General features: G+C 42.1%; 1 protein-coding gene across 3 annotated transcripts in view; it reads left to right on the plus strand.

The window, feature by feature from the left end:
• LOC109410282 (DNA-binding protein D-ETS-3) overlaps positions 1 to 25,414 on the plus strand; it is a 300,930-nt gene that overhangs the window by 254,660 nt on the left and 20,856 nt on the right. For all 3 annotated transcript variants that reach the window (XM_062852064.1, XM_062852063.1, XM_029878411.2), the window contains one exon: positions 11,375 to 11,564. In XM_062852064.1, the coding sequence (XP_062708048.1) occupies positions 11,375 to 11,564 (190 nt within the window). The remainder of the gene's footprint in view (positions 1 to 11,374; positions 11,565 to 25,414) is intronic.

Below are 25,414 nucleotides of genomic sequence, written 5' to 3' on the forward strand. Positions count from 1 at the left end.
TTTTTTTCTAGAATAAATTTCATGAGGAATCTCTGAAGGAATTCCTGGAAGTAATTCTGAAGAAATTTCTGGAGGAATTATTTGGGTAAATTCTGGAGAAATATATGAGGCTTCATGGAGAAATTTTTGAAGGAACTTCTCGAGGAATTTTTGAAGGAATTTCTGGAGGAATTTCTGCAGGATTTTTTTAAAGAATTTTTGAAGAAATTTTTCAACGAATCCCTGCAGGAACTCCTTGAGACACTCCTAGAAAATGTTCTGGGGGAATTCTTTGAGGAATGCAATGAGAAATTCCTGTAGTTTTGGTGAAAATTCCCAGAGGATTTTTTAGAGAAATCCCTGAAGGAGTTCCTGGTAGAATTTCTGGCACTCTTCCTTAAGAAATTTCTGAAAGTATTCCCGGAGGAATTTTTGCGGAATTTCTGAAGAAATTCATGGATGAATCCTCGGAGGAATTCCTGAAGAAATGCCTCGAGAATTTCTTGGAGGAATCCATGGGGGAATTTTTCGAGGAATTCTAAGAGGAATTCCTGGAAGAGTTCCGTTAAGAATTCATCTAGGATTATCTGGAGGAATGCGAGGATCAATTCTTAGAGAAATCCCTAGAAGAAATATTGTAGGAATTCTGACAGTCATTCCTAAAACAAAATTTCAGGAGGAATCTCTGGAGGAATTTTTGGAGTATTTATCAGAGGAATTATTTGAGGAATTTCTGGTGAAATATATGAGGCTTCCTGGAAAATTAATGGAGGAATGTCTGAAGGAACTTCTCGAGGAATTTCTGAAGGAATATCTGGAGGAATTTCTGAAGACATTCATTATTACATCCCTAGAGGAATTCCTGAAGAAATTTCAGGAAAAAATCCTGGAGAAATTCCTAGGGGATTCCGTGGGAGATTCCCTGTTGGAATTTCTCGCGGAATCATTCGAGGAACTCCTGGAGGAATTCCTGGAAGAGCTTCGGGTGAAATTACTTTAGGATTTTCTGGTGGAGTTCATGGATGAATTTCGGGGAGAAATCCCTGGAGGCATCTCGGAGGAATTTCTGGAGGAATGTCTGAAGGAACTACTCGAGCAAATTGTAAAGGAATACCTGGAGGAATTTTTTGAGGAATTTCTGAAGAAATTAATGAATGAATTCCTGCAGGAATTCTTGGATAAATTGCTGGAAAAAATCCTGAAGAAATTCCTGAAGGAATCCGTGGAGGATTTCCTGGACAAATTTCTTGCGGTATTCCTCGAGAAATTCTTGGAAGGGTTCCGGGAGACATTCTTGGGGAAGTCAGGCAGAAATTCCTAGAGGAATTGCTGGAGGAATTTTAGGAGTTCTTCCTCGACAAATTTCTGAAAAAATTCCTGGTGGAATTTCTGGAGGTTTTTTTGTGGAATTTCTAAAGAAATCCATGGATGGATCCCTGAAGGAATTCCTGATGAAATTGTTTGAGAATTTCCTGGAGGAATCCATGGGAGAATCCTTGGAGAAATCTTTGAGGAATACCTGGAAGAATTCCGTGAGAAATTCCTTTAGCATGTTATGGGGGCATCCATGGAGGAAATAAAGCCTGTATCCGCAATAATCGGGACACAGAAGTACATCAGTAGCTCTGTGATTAATCGGTAAAATTGGCCAAATAATTGACTGAGAACTCTTTGGTGTATGTTTATTATTTGTGCAAAATTTCATAAAAATCGATGCATTACTTTTAACTGTGGATGAAAAACAAACAGACGTGGTTTTAAGCATTTTGTACAATCAGGATCAATTTTCCTTCGCATACTAGATGGTTCTTTTACGCTACAGTTCAAAGTTTTGTAATGATAATTATGAAATTTCGTTAGTAATTATGATATTTATAGAGACACTTTCTTGCAAAATTTCATCAACTTTAATAAATTGGTTTGAAAGCTACTGGTGTTGATAGGGGTGAGTGTTAGTGAAAATTTTTCGTGTTTTTCATGTGCGATTTTTACCTATTCATAACTTTTGAATTTCTCTGCCAATTTTCATGAAATTTTCACAGAAGCAAGTTGATTATATGTATATTATGCCTGCAAAATTTGATGATTATTGGTATAGTACTTTCAATAGTACAATCTAAACAAAAAAGGGTGCTGATTAATTGCTGTCTGAGAGGCTAAAATCACGTTCAGTCCCAATACATGTTTCGACTATAAAATTGTTGATAGTGCATCGATTTTTTCGAAATTTTGCCAATGCAACAAATGTAGATAGAGAGGTTTGTGTTCAAAATCTCAGCCATTTCCTTTGCCAAATTCAAAAGTTACAGCGCTGCCAAGCAAAACTAGGGGCTGTACAAAATTCAATGGCGCACATTTTACCCTTTCGTTGCTACAACAAAAAGTACTGCACCGATTCACATGAAATTTTGTAGGTGAAATGAACACATCTTAAGATGTTATTAGACAAAATTTGAACATTTTCAATGTATCTATTGCAGAGTTACAACTGTATTTCTGTGTCCCGATTCTTGCGGATACAGGCTTTATTGGGGGAATTCTGACAAACAGACATTCAGGATTTTTCCTGGAAAAATGTCAAGAGAGAGAGAGGAATTTTAGGAGTATTTACTGGAGGAATTCCTGGAGGATTTATTTGAGGAATTTCTAGAGAAATATATGAGTCTTCCTGGAGGAATGTCTGAAAGAACACCTCGAGGAATTTCTGAAGGAATTCCTGATGGAATTTCTGGAAGAAGTTTTTGAGGAATTTCTGAAGAAATTCAGTAATGAATCCCTGGAGAAATTCCTGAAGAAATTTCTGGAAAAAATCCTAAAGAAATTCCTGGAGGATTCACTGGAGGTATTCCTGGAAGAGTTCTGGAAGAAATTCCTTTAGAATTTTCTGCAGGAATCCGTGGAGGAATTCCTGAAAGAAATCACTAGTGTCATATTGGAGGAATTTCTACAGAAATGTCTGAAGGAACCCCCGAGGAATTTCTAAAGGAATATCTGGAGGAATTTCTGAAGAAATTCATTATGGAATCCCTGGAGGAATTCCTGAAAAAAATCCTGGAGGAATCTGTGGAGGATTTCCTGTAGAGATTCCTCGCAAAATTTTTGGAGGAGTTCCGGGAGATATTCTTTTAGGATTCTCTGGAGAAATTCTGGCAGAAATTCCTAGATTTTCTGGTGAAATCCCTGGAGGAATTTCATGAGTAATTCTTGGAGGATTTTTTTTGGGAGGAATTCCTGTAGGAATTTCTGGCGTTATTTTTCGAGAAATTACTGAAGGAATTTCTTGATGAATTTGTTGAGGAATTTAAGAAGATTTTTTTTTTGAAATAATTCATGGATTCAGGAATTCGTGAAGAAATTCGTTGAGAATTTCCTGGATAATTTTCTGAAGGAACTCCTGTAGGAATTTCTCGAGGAATTCCAGGAAGATATACTTCAGAAATTCCTTCACAATTTTCTGGGGAATCTTGTGGAGAAATTCCTAGAGGAATCCCTAGAGGAAATATTGGGGGAATTCTGGCAGACATTCCTAGAGGATTTTTCCTCAAAAAAATTTCAGGAGGAATTCCTGGAGGTAATTTTAGAAGAGTATTTACTGAAGGAATTCTTGGAGGAATTATTTGAGGAATTCCTGGAGAAATATTTGAGACTTCCTGGAGGAATTTCTGAAGGAATTATTGGAAGATTTTTTGGGGGAATTCCTGGAGGAATCATGCACGAATCTTTGGAGAAATCCTGGAGGAATCTCTGTAGATTGCAACAAGGATTCCGATCAAAACGTTTAATCTAGGAATTCTGACATTCTCCAATCCTTACATGCAACGACAATATTTTTTTTTCTTCTATAATTGATAATTTTATCGATATTCTCCATTGTATTTGATACATTTATAAAATTTTATAAGAGTCGAGATAATGACTTCATATTAAAGTTTCGTAATGCCTTGAAATCATCACCATCCGAAGCCTTCTCCATAATCCCAATATGAAGTACTTGGCGATGTTAGCACCACAACATGTTGAAACCCCTACTTGGGAATTCATATTGGGTGTAACAACATAATTCTATTTTGCACCATGATCATACATATATTGCACCATTATCATGGTGCCCCCCCTAAGCAAGAACCCTGCGCACGCTAGTGCGTTGGAAGAGACTTGGTCCCTACGGAGGTTCCCTAGTGGCGCTGGGTAGGTAGGGCGATGCCTACGTGGTTCGAGGATGGCTTTCGTGGTAGATGGTCCCCGAGTACACGGAGATTTGTGGCTACTACTGATAGTAGACTAGCCCGGTAGAAGCCGGAATGTTGGCCACTTAACTGTACCGATAGCGTCCGTAATTTCCGAGGTGGGAGAATCTCCGTGGCACACGTATCGGACTTCTTCGGGACAAGTGCCGGGCAATGGTCCTTCTGTTCCGTCTAAAATGTCCAAAGACAGATCAAACCCACGTATTGGATGCCAAGAACGTTCTAATAATCGGGTTTCATTTAAAAAAAAACCCAAACCAAAACTTATTATTTTTGGTGATCTTTACTCTTAGAAGGTTGCACACCAACTGCCCCATGCAAACTCATCACTCGCACCAGCGATTCCCCCGTGCCACTCATTCTGACAATCCCGAATTGATTTTGATACATCCGCCGTATCATGGACGCCATCTTCACGCTGCCGCCTACTCATTTGAGTGTCTTGTATGCGGTTGTTCGTCAGTCGCCCGCACCGTTTGAATCGGTCGTTGTTAAGCTGAACAATTTTCGGTCCCTACTAACCCACATCATACCTTACCTTTCCTTACCGGTCAGACTAAGGCCTGAGTGGTCTCTGCTGTACATAGGAGTCGTCTCCATTCTACTCGGTCCATGGCTGTGTGTCACCAGTTCCGCACTCTGCGAAGTGTCCGCAAGTCGTCCTCCACTTCATCGACCCACCTACCTTGCTGCGCACCACATCTTCTTGTACCGGTCGGATAGCTCTCGAGAACCATTTAAGTCGGGTTGCTATCAGACATCCTGATGACGTGACCCGCCCACCGTAACCTCCCGATTTTCGCGGTGTGGACGATGGTTGGTTCTCTCAACAGCTGATGCAGTTCGTGGTTCATTCGCCTTCTCAAATTCCCGTTTTCCATCTGCGCTCCGCCGTAGGTGGTACGCAACACCTTCCGTGCGAAAATTCCAAGGGCGCGTTGGTCTTCTGTACCTAGAGTCCATGCTTCGTGCCAGTCTAATCAGCGTTTTGTAAATAGTTGACTTCGTGTGATGGCGAACTTTGTTTGATTGTATCCTGTTCTGTGGAGTCAAAAGGGAGCTTGATTTTCTGCCAAAATGCGCCTCTGAATTTCTCTGCTGGTGTCGTTGTCGGTGCCCAAAAGTAAGCCCAAGTACACGAATTCTTCAACCACCTCGATTTGATTATCGGGGCCCGTGGTGCAGTGGTCCACACGTTCGCTTCATAATCGGATGGTCATGGGTTCGAACCCAGCCCCGGCACTTGCAATTTTTCGTCAGTTGCTCTTCCCCCCGAGAGCAGCTGGCACCTGACCCTCTTCGGAGCATATAGCTCTAACGCACCTGGAATTTTGGATATCGGCGAACCGCAACTCATGATGGACCCCCAATCGGACTGGAAAAGGCAGCCGCACATCAGCATCATCGTGCTCATCATTCTACCATGGACAGGGTAGAAGAGTGAAAGAAGCACAAAGGAGGCAACCAGTTCAATAAAGTAGAATAGAATAGAATACATTTAGGCGCTGTACAAAGTGGAAGTGCAGCGTCCAATTGGAATCGCTCACGTAGTACCCTAGTGGGCAAAAAGAGCTGTAAATTAGGTTAAGTGGTTAAGAATAAAAAAAAAACCTCGATTTGATCATCATCGATAGAAATTCGGAGTGGTGGGCGCGGTGAATCTTTCTTGGAGCCCATTGCCATCATGTACTTTTGTCTTCTACACATTAATGACTTAACTGATTCGCCTGGCTTCATTCTTCACTCGTAGGGTCTTGTACGTTTTGGGCAGGTGTACCTATTTTGGGCACTTGTCGCTATAACTAAGTCAATTTCAAACCGATTGATTTGAATTTTTGTACAGAGCTAGATACTATACGTAGCCTAACTCTATACAAAGTTTCAAATCAATCGGTTTGAAATTGACTTAGTTATAGCGACAAGTGCCCAAAATAGGTACACATGCCCAAATGGTACAAGACCCTATGTATGTTTCCGCCATCTTCTCAAATTAGTGGAGCGGACCTGGTGTGGTGGTTAGAACACAAACCTATCACGCCGAGGACTTAGAATCGAATCCCACTCCCGACATACTCATAAAATGTGGGTTCTTCCTTCGGAAGAGAAGTAAAGCGTGGGTCTCACAGTGGTCCAGATTTGAAAATACCTGGCAAAAATTCCCAAAGCATAGTAGTCTGCTAATTTTAGCCGATATGAATGTATTGGAACATGATTTATCGCTCAATTTGATTTTAAAGGCATTTTCATTTTTTGTCGATTTCTTCGAACAAAATCCGAACAAAATTGATGTTTTTCATACAAGTTTACTATATACATAACATCATGGCGTTATTGTTTTGGCAGATCTTGACAGTTGCATTTTTCTTTAACCGATTCTGCATACATAAACGAGCATTTGAACGGAATCTCCCCGCGGGGAGTAGCGGGGAGCAATTTGTAAGACACTTTGGAGTCGAACTGTAAGTTTTTCTCGTACTCATGACATGTAATGTCAATTTTGAAGATAAAAGTGTTATTTTGGTCTCATCTCCAGGACTAAAAGTGTTTGCGTCTATGAATAAAAGTTAAAAATAGGCGCAGACATTTTTCTTCCATAAAATCACTGCCGGTCAGTGGGAGACGGATTGTACATACATACATACATACATACAAACATAAAAGTGTTATTTTGGTCTCTTGCTCCTTTGCAGATGTCTGATATATACAAGAACTTACAAATAAACTTTTGAAATCAATTGTATTACTTATATCAATAGACTTTTGAAGTGGTTGAACTTGTTTGTGTTCTTTATCAAAAATTCAGCACTTTTTCCATCAGCAGCTATGCAGTGCTGTATCAAGATACAAAATCAATATTTTCAAATTTTTGAAATGCCAATTAGTGCTCCTGGTATTATGGATTAATGCTTAATACACTGTATCCCATATAAGACATGTTCAAAAATTGAGTTTCGGCCAGCTTTTCTCAAAATTGGACCTCTGTGGGTCCCGAGATGAACTAGCCTAGGGCTAAAGAATCTCGTTAATACAGACAAAAAAAATCTGCTCAAAATTGCGAGCTATAGGGTAATTCAACAATTGTTGAACAATTTTTGAAAATGTTATTATAAATTTAACTTAAGTAATTTTCCATCAACGTAAACATTAGAGTGGGTCATCGTTTATATGGAAAAATGAAATAATCAATGGTATCCCATCAGATCAATGTCTACGTTTTGCGCATCGCGTTTGAAGTTTGTATGGGGTTTAACATGGGAAAACACACTTTTTTGCATTTCTCTCATAACAAGCTCGAGTTTTTCTAAAACCATGTAACCGATAAAGTGAAAACATAGCCTAGGGTGTCCTGAAAAACTTTGTCGAAGACCGCGAAGTGATCTGATGCTTATGATAAAAGTTATAGCGTAGGCATTGCTTGCCGAAACAGCATGATTTTGTTGCTACTGTTATTCCTTTACATGTTAAAACATAAACACATGCATGCGGTTCGTTGGTTATAACTATTTCCACAAGCATCGGATCGCTTTGCGGTCTTCGACAAAGTTTTTAAGAACATCCTAGGCTATCATTTTACAGTATCGGTTAAAAAGTTTCAGACAAACTTTTTCAACTTATGACAAAAATGCAAAAAAGTGTATTTTCCCATACAAAATCCCATACAAATTTCAATTGCAATGCGCAAAGTGTAGACACAACCGATCGTGCTCAAATTTTGCACAGATACTCAGGACCCGAAGTGGAACCAAAAAAGCTTTGATCTGAGAAAACGGTTCCGATGACCCACGCTAGTAAACATATGATGTAGATGCGTATACAATATACATGTGTGTCATGATATTTCTCCAATAAAGTTACAAAATTATCGAAGGCAAATTTTGTACCGCTGATGGCACGAAAACTGCACAATTCCTAAGATTAATTTTAAGAAATCGCTGTTACGAAATAAGCTTACAAATGCTGACAAATCGACCACAAATATCAAAGTCACACTATAGTTACAAGAACTGGAAGGATGTCCTTAACCTTCCAGAACGCGCGCCATCAAGCAGCTAAAACTGCACCGCGTTCGCGCTTGTATACGACGAGCGAGGTTTTTTGGTAGTGTTGTCCTTTTTACAACGGCGCGCGCGCTGAAGGGTTAACGGTTTTACATGATTTGAAATCACATTTTCATTGAAATTTCATTTGAAAAAAAATATTTTTCTTATCACACTATCATTATGCATCTAAGATACAATTGTTGAACACTGGCATAACCTACGACGTTAGCATGACTGCCAGATTTTTTTTGACGTAAACTACGTCTATTTCACTTTACCTTCTTCAGGAGCGATCCACGGGTTTTCAAAGCATTTCAGGATCGTTCCAGGGGTGTTCTAGGAGGTTGAGTGGGTTCCATGGGTTTTTTGTCTTTATAAACGTGGCTTTTCGCCCTAGGCGAGTTCACCACGAAGGGGTTCCATGGGTTTCCAGGAGTGTTTCAGGGGCTTTCAAAGGCGTTCTTTTCTTCAGTCGTTTTCGCTTCTAGCCAAATCTTTTCAGCCATTTTTTGCATTTGGTTATGTTTAAAACGATTTCAGTCCACTACAAGCAAGGGGACGGCATCCTATTTTTTCACTATGGAGTTTGACAGGTTGGATTGTGCCTCCTTACGTGGAGCATAAATTTATGCTCCAGCTTAATATTCACCAACACAGTCGTGAAATTTGAATGTTTACCTTTTTACGAGGGATATTGGTGCAAAACGCTCACATCACATTAGATCTCATAAAAGTGTTGATCATGAAAGAGCTGCATTATTTAATAATTTTCAATTTGAGAGTGTCGATGTTTAGGTAAAGTTCCTACAGAGAGTGATAATTCTTTGTGAAAAGTAACACAATACCTCTTTTTGCAAACTTTGTTCGCCAAAGTGCGTTTTTCCATATTTTCTCCCGCTGCTGTATTAGTGAATGTTGGTATTATTGTGCTCTGGTTGCGCATGATAAGCGGCAACAAAATCAGATCACCGTAGCATCCCCGTGACTACAAGCGATTCCTTGTTGACGTCCATAAATTACGTCACGCTTTGTGGAGGGAGGGAAGGTGGGTTCAGCAAAGTGTGACGACCCATTCAAAAATTTCAGAGGTTTCATACAAAAAGTGTGGCCTAGAAGGAGGGGGGGGTTTAAAATGGAAATTTTTGCATGACGTAATTTATGGATGCTTCTTCATTTGAATGAATTGTCACTCAAATGACTAACTAGGCACAAAACACGAAAAATCCGGAAAAAAAATCCGCCAGAGTGAAAAATTATCGGATGTCGGGTCAAAGTCGGGTCAAATTTTATGAAATGTTGGACCGCTGTTGGACCCACATCGGATAACTGTTGGGACTATGTTGGGTTTGGTGGCGAACGTAAAAACAGGTTAATGGTAGTTTTATGTCGGGTTATACGTCATCAATAACGAACAAAGCTAGAACCGTTCAACAATTGGCGAGAATCGTCAAACATTAGGATGAGCTAGCTTATGTAAGCGTTCAACATTTGGGTTACAGACTTCCCATACAAATGTTCTATTTTCTCTTAGAAATGGAATTTAAGGGAATACAAATTAAATGGGATGTATAAGGAATGAGTGGATCTAGATGTTCACTGGATATTTTTCAACTAAAGTGTAATTATGCACGGAAAAACAAACGAAAACAAAAATGCCAGTGATAACCGTTCAACATTGGTGAATTATCCTAATATCTATACCATCAGCGAAACCAAGCAACTGAACGGACATCGGGAAAATCGTTCCACTCGTGTTAATCCCCGCTCTCCTTATTACACCCTCTAAAGCAATGTTGAACAGCAAGCACGAAAGAGCATAGCCGTAACCCTCTGCGAGATTCGAAGGGACTCGAGAGTGTTCCATCAAGTTCCATCAAGAATCGCCTGATTTTCTCCGGGAGAATTCTCGAAATTAACTCCTGGAGAGTTTCTGGAGTTCTGGAGTTCTGGAGTATTCCCAGAATTGACTCCCAGGCGATTTCTCGGAGCATCTATTGGAGAATAAGAAATACTCAAGAAACATCTAGAAGTCATTTGTGGGAATACTCCAGAAGTTGCTGCTGGAAATCCTGCAGGAGTTAATTCCGGAATTCTACAGCAGTTCTCTCTGGGAACGCTCTAGAATGTATTCTGGAAATAACCCAGGTCTTTCTCCTGGGTATCCTCTAGGCCTCCCAGGTCCTCTAGGCTGCCTTCTTGGAATACTTCAAGTATTCTTTCTGCGAGCCTTCCGGGGGTTCACTCGAAAAATCTTCGATGATTTCTTTCTTCGAAGAGATTTGCTGAATTCCCTTAATCACCAGGAGGAATCCATCAAGAAATATGGAGGAATACACAGACGGAATTCGTAGAGGAATCCCGCCTTCTAGGGTTCTTTCGCTCCTGGGAACGAGATGGGATCTTCGGGTAACAGATCCCAAATAGGCAAGCAGAAATAGAAAATGCCCGTTTGTGCCCAGAACTGCATGACAGATTCTTTTACTTCAAGACATTTCAACCATATCTTCCTTATGTACATTCATAACCATTCCAACTATTGCACCCCGATTCCGTGCGACTGACAACCCTGCAGAAATATCCCGCTATCATTCCTTTGATCACACACGTTCCGCACAACTGAACGCTAATGATGAATCATAATCCACTCTGAGGCTTGATCCCATCCAGTCTTCCCCGTTGAACGTCGTCAGCATGTATCGTGGACGCCCTCGAGGAATAAGATTGCTTCTAAATTGTCCCAAAAAATGTCCTCTCTCTATGTTCAATCGGCCAAGGTGGGAGGAGGTTGAAGCGTGAAAAAACCAGCTGGCATACATTCATACACAATCATCCCGACGTCGTCCCTACCAGTGTGTTCAGAAAAGGGGGTGTTATTATTGATGATGTTATGATAATTAGCCCTTTGTGTATTGTCGTGCCATTACTGTCGCTATTAATTTTTGCCTCCAGCACAGGGGTGGGGTAGTTCCCTGCCGTAAAACGGCAAGTTTAGCTGCTTGTTGAGCGGAGAGATTTATGGTTGTCAACCACTTGTTCCGTCGCTAAATCCTACACTGATTCTTTGGTCGTGACGCTTTTTTTTTTCTTTTTTACTTCTGTTACTTTCAGGTTCAGGTCAAATCCAGCTGTGGCAGTTTCTGCTGGAGTTACTAAGTGATTCGGCCAACGCTGCCTGTATCACGTGGGAAGGCACCAACGGCGAGTTCAAGCTGACCGATCCGGACGAGGTGGCGAGGCGCTGGGGCGAGCGAAAGTCCAAACCAAACATGAACTACGACAAGCTGAGTAGGGCGTTGAGGTACGTTTATTATATTTCTGCTGTATTTCAAATACTAGCTACAATAATATCAAATTCTAATGGTGATAACTGTGAGTCTAACCAGCAAAACTGTTTCCAAATAGTGTTCAAATAATTGCAACGAAATGTAATCAAATCCAATTCAAATCCACTGTAAATATAAGTCAATTCCAAGTCCAACCCAAACTCACTGCACTGCATGTCTTAACAATCTTCAAAGACATCATAGTTTTTCGAAACAATTGACCTACATAATTCACAGGGCACGCCGTTTCATGTCATTTTTATTACAATTTTCACTCAATTTATTTCATTCATCTCGAATTAGCCGTAACAGACAAAACTCTCCTTCATGGCATCGCCCCTTCGATCTGTGCCTTTATTTGCCCACAAAATCCAATCTTCCAGCACCCTCTGAAAGCCCAGAATAGTTGGGCGCCGAAAAAGAGACACACCACACAGCCGTATCATCCGTAATGATTTCGTCCAGCGTCGTCGGGACAAAAGAAAACATCACAGTAAATCAAATTGTCTTTAACGATCGCCGCCCACCACTACCTTTTTTGCCAACCTCAATCGTTCAGGTCCAGGAGGGGAAGAGACGGTCGTTTTCCATCAAAACATGTGCCTAATTTGCCTTGCCAGCCAGCCAGAATGGGAGGATGCCCCCGCTGCGGCGACTTACTGTGCCAGTAAAAGTGGGAGATTTGCTACTCCTTAGCAATCTGTGCCTCATGCTGTGATTCACTTTTCGTGTTTGATGGTCCGCTGTTCATGGTTGGAGTAATGGGATTTTTATTCGGTAATAATCAGAAGAACAGACAATTATCGTTCCTGATTGACGATGAGGGATCGGTTTATTAGCCGAGAAACTGTTTGAGTTGTGTGTCATGATAGAATATCAATTGGCACACAATCGCCATACTGTCATTCCACTTTTTCTATTTCCAAACATTTCAAAACTTAGGCTAAGACACATTGAGAACACATATCAAGCCGGCTATCTGTTCGCCTTGCATTGAACCAATCACGCACAACACATATCAGCGCCTAGATCGAGGGTCCAATTACCTATCGATATTTGCAACATTCATTTCCACATTTTTTTTGCGATTTTTCCGACAGATTCCAAAACGCTAAAAAATCAGGACCTGCCCTTCTACGTGTGAGCGCATACGGTTAAAAGCTGACGCCCTGTATTGAGAGGTAATTTCCCGCAGTGAAAGCTTCGCTTTTGTCTATTACCTTCAGCGATGCTGATGGAGGATGATGGTGGCGTGAGGTGGTAGAATGGACAACCAACAACGTTCTCTAAAACACGTTTTTACACTCTGACCAATTTCATAGGAGCAAAAAATTGCATTCTATCCACCTATGGGCCAAACCCTCATATAATGAGCCATAACGTTTCGTGCTTTGGACGTCACGGCCCTGCAGGCGTCAAGGCCGTGAATAAGGTTTTCTTACTTGCCTTAATCTGGGTCTTGAGCACGACCTTGATAACCACAAACGCCAGTCGTCGTTCATCCCTCTTCTCGCCTGTTCGTACTCACTGAAATCTGTCGCCTAGTCCACGGCAAAGATTAGCGTCTACCATTCCATTGCAACGCATAATTGCGTCGCAGGCACGCAAAAGCTCCGCTACTAAAGGGTCATCGCTCAGAACGAGGTTGTGCGTCTCCCAAAATACTTTTTTGTCTAACATCTGGTTGGCGAAACGGCTTTCCCACTCCACCGTTCAGCATTGAAGTTACTTGCCGTTACCACCGGCCTTAGCGCCATCAGTACCGCTACTATACCGACCTCCATCTGCGAGAACTGTTCCGGCGGTTACGCTGCCTGACACAGAAGCTGCTAAATTGTGTTCCGATGATTCAGGCTCATTTGTGTTACCTACAATGTGACTTGCCAGTTGGTGGACACTCCGAACCTTTCGTCAAATGTTTGTTTTGTTCTCGAATTTTCGAATGTCACGTTTACCTCCACATCTCATGCACTGCTTGGTACTACTAAGGCCGTGATCTGAGCACCTTCACTTCCCGGTTCGAGACACCTGAAGCAAGCCGCCGGCGTCTGATAATTTTTTAACGACCATACCGACCTACCTCTAGCTTACCCATAGACGTCTTGTTGTCCGCCGCTGGATACTTTTAGTTCAACGTCGTCACAAGCTGCTACGCTTCCGTGATCTCATTTAGGATTTTACATTGGCGTTCCACTCTTGGTTCCACTTCAGCCGCATGTGCTCTCACCCCAAAACCATCACCAAGGACCTCTTCCATCCGACGCGCGGGCTTTGTTGTCGGATTTCTTGATATTTGCCTCGTCTTGCATGTATCGCCAGGAAGCTTATACTCTGACGACTGTCTTCTGGCGTCCTGCTTGCACTACCCCCGAAGGCTTGACTTTGGGGCGACTTATGATGTGATTACAAATGTTCTATTTGTATTACGAGAAACAGGTATAAGTAGGGCGGCTCCAGAGACACTTTCTTCTTCAATTCACGTTCTCTCTAAAAATCGCCTAAAACTTCATGGAACGCTGGCTGATGGTTCCGAATCTGTACTACCACCCCAGTAGTTTCTCGATGACCTCCGCCACCACCGTTGACCACCATCGTTCACCATAACCGGTCGCCATTATCAGCATCCACCGCTAGCCTCGTGACTGGCCTTTCTGATGGCTAGCCTTAACCGCTAATACGCCTTGTCGGTTCCCATCCGCGACCGCCCGATCCAACAACCGTCGTAGGTCTTTTCTAACGTCTGCCGTTGGTTCCAGTAGCTACTGGTACGTATCATCGGACCCCTCGTCGGCCACCGTCGACCTCCGTCGCCAAGCTTTCTTGCCGGCCAATCACCGTCAGACTGCGCCTACACCAGTTAACACCACTGGTCTCCTCTGGCCGGCTTACACCCGTGACCTACAGCGCCTGCTTTTTCTACAGCCACCCATTGTCAAAGTACCGATATCAATCATTCGCCTCCCATTCTCAGCAACCACCACCGTTGCAGGGCAACTTCTTGCCCGTCAACCAGCCCGCACTCCCGGAACCACCATCACCAGCCAAAACTAGCGTGAGTCAATATATTTTCTTCCTCGCGTATTCACTATACGACTCTGGGACACAATGACCAAAAGAGGCCTTTCGAGCCCGCTCCACCGGCCTTTGTTGGTCAAATCAGCTAGTAGGGGTTTTGACCGGTGTCCTTTCTGGGTTCCGGTGTCCATCCTCGAGGATCAATAGAACCGTACCACAAATGGTACCTGATGAAAATCCAATCCGGGATCGAAAAGTTGAAGCAAAAAAAAAGTTTCGTGAGCCAACAGTCGGAGTCGGAGATCAATTCGACCCCGGTTACGATACCACAAATGTTAACAATTACCGACTTCACGTTCTCTGCTAATTCTAATCCTTGGCAAGAGATGATCATAATCTTGTATCGCGACTAGAACTTCTAGAGCTCAGATTTGCTATTCGTAGGCTCGTAGTCGGTTTATTTTATCTGTATTAACGAGATTTTTAGCCCTAGGCTAGTTCATCTCGGGACCCACGCTTTACTTCCCTTCCGAAGGAAGAACTCACATTTTGTGAGTTTGTTGGGAGTGGGATTCGATCCCAGGTCCTCGGCGTAATAGTCAAGTGTTCTAACCATCACATCCAATTGTTCGGTGTACACTGACCATTGTAGATAGTGTGAAACGGTTCCTGTTCAGGGTCATGAGGCCAGCCTCCCTTTGTGTACTAGACGTGAAGCTAGTGCAGTTCGTCTCACTTTACCTAGGATATAAAGCGCCACCTTGTGGCAAAAATCGAAAACTTAAGATTTCTGCACACATTTGGCCAAGTTTCCCACACAAACTTCAAGTTCGTTGAGCACACACCCTTAGACTTAATCGATTTTGCTCAAATTTTGAACGTAGCTTTTGGGAGTTCAAAAAAACTAATGCAGGAAATCAGACTTGGAACTTCTGAATTTCAAGTTTTTTATACAAGTGTGCGCCACCCTAGCCTGCAGCCTATTCTTCAATGCTCGTTCCTCGATCGCCCCTTTCAACGTTCTTGATTGCAGAGCCTCTATCGGAATTCTGCCTACATTAACGTGTAATATTCCCGTGCACATACTACCACACTAACAAATCGTTACTACAAGCATACCACAAATGGCCTGCGGTACAATGATAGATTTTCAACGCAAGTGTCGGTTGTCCCTCTATCATCACAACAGGTGCAGTGCACAGACTGCCGCAACAATCGCCATCGGCGAGGAGTGACTGGTTTCCCGCCAGGTTGTGCCCAAGATGCTGACAATATTTACGGGTAATCCTGAGAGATGGCCACAACCGCTATTCTGCTGCTATGTGTGACCATTCACAGAGAAACGGTTCGCCCTCGGAAGTAGTTGCTCGGCCCCAGAAGGGAACTGGCCTAAGCCCCAAGCGACTGGTCCTCCGGGCGAGGCATTTAAGGTCGTACGTTCAACGGCTATCATCCACATCGTCTTGGAGTTACAGAGGAGGTGGCGCGTGGACTCGGAGAATGGCTTGTTCAGACGCGATACAAGAGGTGGACCAGGGGTACAAAGTGGGCTTTGTAGGTCATACCGGTGCTTTGCGGTCGAGATCAACCCTTATGGCTAGTTTCCACTTCGTACGTACTGTGCAAAAAGATAGGACAAGTAATGGTCAAGTAATGATTCCGCTTCAAAATTACTTGTGCAGTTCGCAGATGGCAAGTAAGGAAAAAAGTGTAACGCTCGTAACGCCTCCCGTGCGAATCAAATGGAGCTGTCACTTTTTCTTGCGGAAAAATAGTCCGCGCCATTATTCCGTAAGAAAAAGTAACGTTTCTCCCCATACTGAATCAGTTGTCAAAATTACTTGCGGAAAAAGGTGGAATTTTACTTGAGCGCTCTACTTGACAACAAGAAACTAAGCTTTACAGCGATTAAGTGGCCGCGGAGAGAACATCCTGGTCGTGGGCTCAGGCTACTGGATTTGATCCGAGCCCGCGGTTGGAAAGGGGACCCCGGTAAGGGCCGGGGCAGGTGGAGGCCCCACTGTCAGCAACCCCTTCTAGTGCAGCTGATGGGGCATGAAGAATAGTAATACCATTACCTTCAGCAGGTCAAATCGCGGCACGTAAGCATCAGTTATTGATGCTTGCAAAACAGATGGACACATAAAAACGTACTGGGACAATTACACGGGCTCATTAACTTTTTTTCGACAGCATTTCACCGAATTAGTTAAGTTCGACCCTGCGGTCATGACAAGCAGAAAAAAGAGAAGGCTTTCATTAATGCTCATATAGTTTCCGAGTCCCGAAAATTTGGCAATTCAAGACAGGACAGGTCACGTTAGGTGTCGTGAAGCACCGAATAAAGGACTACAGCATGTTCAAATCTTTGTCGCTCAGAGTTCGTGTATCGTTTGTGGTATCGGAGATTGCACAAAAAAATCACACCACGCCAGGAAGATATTCCATGTTGTTTCACGGTGCTGTACGGTAGACCGCTGACTGCAGCTGCGTAAGTGATGTGTGGATTACCGTTTTAGTGAGGGTAAATAATTTCACCAGCCCCTTGAGGATGATCCTCAATTTCTTGTCAGCTTCTTATGTTTTGGCGGATTCTCGGACATTTCCAGATATTTCTTCTGATTGGAAAGCATCCTTATTTCAGGGAATCATGCAACGCTACTGCCCTGAACTGAACATGTTAAGGAACATTTATTTGTCTAGAAAAAGATGTTTCAAATAATTGTCTACAAACAGAACTAAATTATGTAGTTCAAATTTAGAAAATCACGTGAAATGCCCTGCGTTTATGAATTCATTTGCCGAACAAAGCTCAAGATTTTGTGTACCGTCAAATGGGGTAACTTGCAACACTTTTCGACTTTGAAGCAATATCATTCAAAATCTAAACATTTGAAACATACTGTAAAGCATCGTGTACACTAATTACCACAAGTAGAATACTATGCAGGACTTTATTTACTCAAATACGTTGCCACCTAATCAGGAAGAGCGAAATACATGCTTGTTGCAAGTTAGCCCATCTGTGGGGTAACTTGCAACACATGACGTGAAGCTAAGTCAGCTATCATTAAACTACACAAGCATTCTAATTCTTGGTCATATAATAAGTTTTTGATGTAATGCATGGAAAATCCTTTGAAAAGATGTACACTAAGGGGCGATTTCTTCACTCTGGCTTAAGCGTTAAACCAGGTTTAACTATATGGGTAAGCCTGGCTTACCGGTTAAGCCGAGGTGAAGAAATCGGCCCTAACCAACTCAAATACAATTTTTCATTAAAGGCTTGGTAGTTATTCTAAGCGAGAGTATATCTTTTCACAGCAGGTCTTAGTTCGTCAAATATGAAATATAAATGGATATCATGACTCAGTACTAGGTAACAAGTGTCAACAATGCTTGATGTAATTTGTTGAAAAGGTAAAGTGATTAATCTTCAGGTAAATTTTAGTTTAAAATGGTATTTGGCTACTTCAGCCAAAATAATATGAATGGGTGCTAAAATTCATCTTTATAACTATCAAATCCGTCAATTTGGGCATTCTATTGAAATAATTTACTCCATCTAAGTTCAGAATAGATGTTGATGATTATTTACGAATGTTCATGAACTCAACTAAACTTTCATCGAGGTGAAACATGAATAAAATTTCAAAATATGAAAGTCCCTAACAATGTTTGAAAGTCACGTACAATAAAATGTAATATTGAGTCGACATTTAAAAATGAGCATGTTACGTAATTAATCAATGACCCATTTCGATTATTTCTATCCGAAATATCGTGAAATGAAAATAAATTATAGAAAGTTTTGTTAATTTCAACTGTTGCAAGTTACCCCATAGTGGTTGTCGAACAGGATAATGATTTTTTACATTACATAGTCGATAAATTTATCAAACTTTTATCGTTCAGTTAAGCTTACTATTAGATACCCTAACTGCAAGAATGGTCATCAGACTGATCGCACTTACCATAGGAGAGAGGTAAAGTACGATTTTCATACTTGTTTTTATGGCATAAAATGAGCAATCCGTTTTAACAGTGTAGCTAAACAAGAAGCAAAGAAACAAAACTGATTTTTTTCATTAAAACAATCTTTGGTACACATAATTTCGATAACCGAAATGGTGAATCATACCAGCTTTCATTATTATGAGAAAATAGTTCACATTTATTGTATGCCATCGTGTTGCAAGTTACACCGGTGTTGCAAGTAACCCCGTTTGACGGTAAGTGAGTTAACTGATTTTGATGCATTGAATTTGTTTGACACCGTCCTTGCTCGTCGATGGTTACGGCTGGGAGAAGGAGGGGGAGAGTGCCAAAGAATTCCGTTCTGCCTGCCATTTTTGAACACCATCAACTTTGTCATTAAAAATAAATTAGGGGCTGTCCATAAACCACGTGGTCATTTTTTTTGGGACTTTTCAACCACCCCCCCCGCGTGGTCATTACTTCATACAATTTTTTTTATTTGTCCATACAAAATGATCATTGGCCAAACCCCCCCCCCCCCCCCTCATGACCACGTGGTTTATGGACAGCCCCTTAAGAATAATGCATACATTTGGCTGCAGTGCCCTAGACACTAATTTCCATAGATTGCAAGTAGTTTCCGCACCCTGTACCTGCATAAGAAAGGTCTAAAACACAAAATCCTCGCCGAATGGCGCAAAAGACAGCACACGTGACGTGCATGCGAATCGTTCGTTCGACAGAAGGCGCAAATATATCGCCACTCCACATCGCTCTGATAACAGCCGCCAGCCAGCCAGCCAAACCGGCTGTAGCAATTCTATTTCGATTCGCCAGCCGTCGATTGGTTGCTGGCGGATAACTCACCTTGGTGGTACATGACAGCCCCCGTTTCGAAAAATGGAGTCCTCCACCAAATCCATGTGTCGAAGGACTATGCATGTGCGATGAAATCGATGAACGTTTGGAAAATAACACCCGCTGTGGTGTGCTGCTTTCTCATCATGCCCCAACTGTCTCCATCTGCTGTGCTTGGAAGTGCAACAGCAGCAGCAGCAGCAGCCTAAACGATTTCGAGAATCCATTTCAGAAACGTTCGACGTCGTCATTGGAGTATTGAAATTACATGCATTTGGGGTGCCTAGGCGAATATTTTTGGAAACGGCTTTTCGGAGGATTTCGATTAAATTCTTGATTGCTCATGTGCCGTCAGATTCTAGAAAAGTGATTTGGCAGGTTTCGACGAGGTCATGAAGTGAAGGCATAAGTTTTTCTGCGAGGTTATCACATCACGCTGTCGGAGCAACATTGTTGCAATGATAGGGTTTTTGTTGAAGGCTAGAACGTTTAAAGGGACTTTCGATCTGTGGAAGAAAAGATACTAGAAAGGCTCCCAAGTAACCTGAATTGCGCATAAGAAGGAACTTTATGGCCTAACCAGCTTGTTTGGAGGTAGCTCTGTAGTCTGTTGAGAAGTTCATTTTTCACAAGTTATCTGAACCCTCAATTGCGTACAAGTTTCACTTTTCAATTGAAAATTCAAGGATTTTGTTCTAATGACTTAATCTTGCCAATCGCGGAGGCGCATAGCAGCTACAAAAGAAGACCCCGTGGACCTGGCTGATCACGAAGCCCTCGTATGATCTAGACACCAGACGTTCGAGTTCAGCTACGTCACCTTCACATTGCCTGTCAGCGCTCAACACTCCTGGTTTTAGCTTGTCAGCGTCCGCACCCTACACTAAACAGACCTAACACAACACATATACAAAATGAGCCAAAAAGGGGAAGAGTAGCCATGACACAATCCACGTCAAAAAGGGAAATTCAACGGGGAATGGGGAAAAGGCAAGAGGGACAAGCTTATAGGTCGAACCAGGTGAAGAGCAAACGAGTGGCCAAACGAGGCCCGTAACCAACTGTGAGGCATCCCATCCGCCGCGCCGCCTAATAGGCCCGAACAAAGCATTTCGTTCGGTTAGTGGCCCTCCCGGACAGCCAGAAGTCCCGCCTGGCGTTGAGGACCCTCTGACACCCAGAACGTGCCGTGAGCACCCGCAGCTCTCGGCATCCTTTGTTGAGACCCCTGGACTAGACGTGTGCGCCGAATATTCAGCATAAAATCAGCGTGCATCGGCGTGGGGATTCTCAAACAATTATGAACAAAGTAAACTACTTTCTAATGATTGGATTGCAACAAATGGACATCTAGCTATGTGCTGCTGCAGAATTTTTTTGGTTTTGATGATGGTAGCCTTTCTGAGAAGGAATACGCCGATCGGCGTGCGGTTTACACGCCGCCGCCGCCGCCGTTTGCCACGCCGACACGCCGATGCTTCCTGGATCGGCTTCAAACAACATAACCATAAACTTTTTTCACCAGTGCATGGGTATAACCCCCCTTTACCTATCCCCGTTTAAAAAATATAGTATTTTTGATTCTTGTTGGCTTGGGGAGCCGCACGCCGATTCACGCCGATTTCTCATCGGCGCGGCGCGGCGCGGCGGCGCACACCTCTACCCTGGACATAACCCACCACACCTCCCCGGTAGTAATTTCAAGCACGAATGTTGTACCGCGCCCCCCGACATCCCGTCCACGTCCCGGTGGCCCACCGAACGCCCAGGAAACCCCGTTCTTTTTTTTTCCTGTCCACAAGGGTCCAGGAGGCATCCTTCTCCTGACCCACCCTAACCCGTGTTGACTGAGGACCTATAAATGATCGCAACCCCTTGCTCTCTTAGATCTGGAACGAGCAGGTTTTTTAGGCCTTCCCATCCCACCTGACGTTTGTGACATTGCTTATTGTAAGTAACCTTGTTTGGTGAACCCTTCGGGGCCTTTGGGCTACCCGTGAATGCGTATACTTCCGTCTGGGCAGACTTCGGCACCTTCAGCTTTACGGGCTCTGCTTGAGGTGCTGAATGCTGATGTTTGACTTTGAAGACACAAAGTCAATGATGGAGTCAAACTTCTACGCAGCCACCTCCACGTCAGAAAGCCCATCTCTGGGCTTATTGATGGTTCTCATCAACCACGCTCCAACCATGATCCCTCCCGACACACTAGTCGGGGAAGAAACGGTATTTCCCTACGGTGGCAGCTGTCTCTGCTTGGGCACCTTCAAGACCTAGATTACGCACTCCTCGCGAAGGGGCTAACTGATTCTTGTTTGTTTGAATATAGGTTCATTTTGGAATCCCACACGGAAAAAAGATCACCCACGCCACAGTTCTGCTTTAATTTTATAATGGATGAATTAATGTGAGGCAGTTCTGAAAAATTCATTTCGTCATATCCAAATTCAATCACCTACAGAACATTTTAGAAGCTGAATCTGAGAATATGGTATATGCAAAACTTGTGCGGCTAGACCAACTCTGCAAGAAAATCACGGAAAAACCGCTATTTTTCAAATATTCACCGTGAATATCATTAGCATTTTTCGAAGGTAGTCCGTGACATTTACCTTAAAAATTTGAAAAAATAGCGATTTTTCCGTGACTTTCTTGCAGAACTAGTCTAGCCGCACAAGTTTTGCATATACCATATTCTCAGGTTCAGCTTCTAAAATGATCTGTAGTTGATTGAATTTGGATATGACGAAATGAATTTTTCAGCACTGATGTGAGGGGTGCCCAGGTGCCCCACAGACTGGGTTAACGATTGAGCATGAGCATCTATGTATTTCACCGCCTCGAATTCATTTCTCGGCACGGGTCGCTCAATACCTTGAATTGGGGTTACCCTATTAGACAGGCTTGGAAAGCATTAATGTCAACACGAGTCGTCACGTGATTTTTACAGAAGTTCCTCTCTCAATGTCATCGAAGCGGGAGACAATGATCAAGAGAATCTAATAGTAATCGCTCATTTTTCGGTCATGACGAAGCGTGACATGGTTGTAAACAAGGCAACTACTAGCACATCGATGGATTTTGTTATTGTTTGAATCCTTTAAATCATGAATATATGTCCTCTCAATCAATTTAATACAACGACTAGCCTAAATTTGTTTGGACCAGGTGAAAATTTTAATTTCAAAACAATTTGGAAGCTTTCGTCATGACGCTTGATGGCTGCAAATGACATGACGAAGTGCGCGAGTGCTCGTTTCATTTTGTGACGATGAAACGGCCTACTTGTTCATCGCCATGGGATGGTCACGATCAGTAGCAGTACTGCATTAGATGAATTCTTACCATAGTGCTATTGTAAGCCGGCAGCTATACAGCAAAGCGTCAGATCGTATGTACCAAAACGTTTGCGCAAGTTTGACAGATGTTGTTCATTGAGAAATGGCTGTGTGGCAGAGGTTCACGTTGGTGCGTAGATTTTCTATTGGTTGGCTTTGTGTGTCATGTTAATGTGTAGATCAGGGGTTCTCAAACTTGTCCAGGTTGCGACCCACTTCTGACTTTTATAGAATTTGGCGACCCACCTGCACGTATTTTCATAACAAATATCATTTCAGAAAATTTGGAATGTATTTTTTAAATAAAAACACTCAATCGCTTTCTAAGGTTTTGATAAATTTACGTCAAGTAGCACTTTCTCTTACAGTGGAGCGGACCTGGTGTGATGGTTAAAGCACGTGACTATCACGCCGAGGACCTAGGATCGAATCCCACTCCCGACAAACTCACAAAAATGTGAGTTCTTCCTTCGGAAGGGAAGTAAAGCGTGGGTCCCGAGATGAACTAGCCTAGGGCTAAAAATCTCGTTAGTACAGTCAGGTCACAAATTCTTACAATTTTTTTTTTTTTTTGTTTTTAATTTACGGTGCTTTTTTCGTTCCCAAGTAAACAGTTTTAGTAAGATCTTTGTCTTAAGAGTTTGAGATAAGTTTGTTTCATGCAACACGGAAAAGAAATGAAATCAAGCATGTTGTATCGTACCCATCAACAGATCGTTTTGACAATGCTCTTCTATTTTTAAGGCGCGTGGATGAACATTAAGTACAGTTTTTAGAATTAAGGACAAACGTCTAGAAATCCCGCTTCAACAGTGCATCAGTACTTCAGACGCAAACATCTCAAACAACAGTACATTTTATTATTCTGTTCTTGCTCACTTGTAATAAGCTTAAAATATGAAGATCAAGTGGCTGGTTTTGTATACGAAAAGATTTGTACGCTCGACAGATTTGAAAGTCTCTATTTTATTCCACTTTTGTTGAAATCATTTTTAAGCTGTTGTGGATTCTGTAAGAGCTCAGATTTCAAAATTAAGAAGAATGTTACCGATGTTATGCTCCACCCAAGTTCGGTAAAAATAAACAGATAATTCGTAATAAATAACCAAACGTTCGTTGTTGTTTTGTCGAAATTTGGTAAATTATTGCTGAATTTTTCATAAAATATAACTGCTGATCTTGGAGTGTAAACCTAACTGAAAATGCAAACTGCAGGCAACAACTTAAACTATTTTTTTATCCCATAACACAAAAAAATCTCAAACTATCTGATTGAAAACTCATAGCTACAGAATCGCTCTCAGAACGCAGACAGTAGTTTCAATATTCAATCTAAAGACTAAGACTTATAATGCAAAAGTTTGAATAAAAATAAAGAGAATTGCTAGAAAAAGATCTGCCGATTTTCCAACAGAGTAGTTATTTGTCAATTAGAAAATGACTAACAATGTCATTTGCTATCGGTTAGATAAAATATTCAATACAACATGGCTCAAACTTTCGCGACCCACCAAAAATCAGCCCGCGACCCACCAGTGGGTCGCGACCCATAGTTTAAGAAACTCTGGTGTAGATGAAGCGACAGACCAGTGACCAAACACACACTGAAAGATGGCTTGCGGTTGAAATTACTATTCTGAGGGTCAATTTAAATACACAACGCCACTAAATTTGTGCAGACTGAGTTTCGTTTCAACTCAACAGATTAATGTTTTCAATTCTACCATGGACCAGATTTACAATTTAAAAAAGCTTCTGTTAGCAACCTGATTCGAACCAAGATCCTTGAGATCACCAGACTCGCACGCTACCACTCGGCTATCGAAACGGTTGATATGAGAGGAAACTAAACGCACACAAGAAGCGTTTGTTGGTGGATGAAAAAACATTTTTATGCTGGTCATTACCGAAAGCCGTATTTCAGTGCAGAGCTTCTGTATACAAATCAAAAACTCTGTGACCCTACTTACTCGTGGCAATAGAAACCCTTTCAAAAAATTAAATCTCTCAACATCTAACTTCTGCAATCATCTATTTTTTTTATACGAATCTCGCCTAAAACATGTTCAACTAGCTCACGAAAACACTTTCCAGCAGAGCAACATAATTGCCAGTGGAGTATGCAAAATCCATCAAGCGACAGAGGACTATCACTCCACATTCGCATACATTTTGAAATGGCAGCAGCTCCTTCAGATCCATCATTTGAGTCAGTTTGCTGGTGTGTATGGTGAGTGCCGTGTGTCATTGGCAGTCATCCATGAATGGGATGCAAATGTACCTAGCTATATCTCTATGCATAGCTGAGCAGGGCTGTGGCAACATAGCGACGCGAAAATTGCCTGTCCTCTGCACGATGGTTTTCACGTGTGTCGATTTTACACCACTGTGAGGATTCCAATTGTCAACGATTTGGGATATTTACGTTCCTCAAGTGGATGAATGCGTGCACATAGCTTACATTATGTGTGTTACTGAGTGCTCTTGCATTTGAAGATTCCTCGTATTTTTTAAAGGCGATGAAATGTCAGTATGTTTGAATAAAATTTAGTTTTGAAATGTTTTAAAGCTCTTTAAAATTGTCATTTAAAACGTTTGCATATTAAGAAACCCGAAAAAAAGGATATACCAGAATC

This window comes from Aedes albopictus, chromosome 2 (genome assembly GCF_035046485.1).
Source record: "Aedes albopictus strain Foshan chromosome 2, AalbF5, whole genome shotgun sequence".
NCBI lineage: Eukaryota > Metazoa > Arthropoda > Insecta > Diptera > Culicidae > Aedes > Aedes albopictus.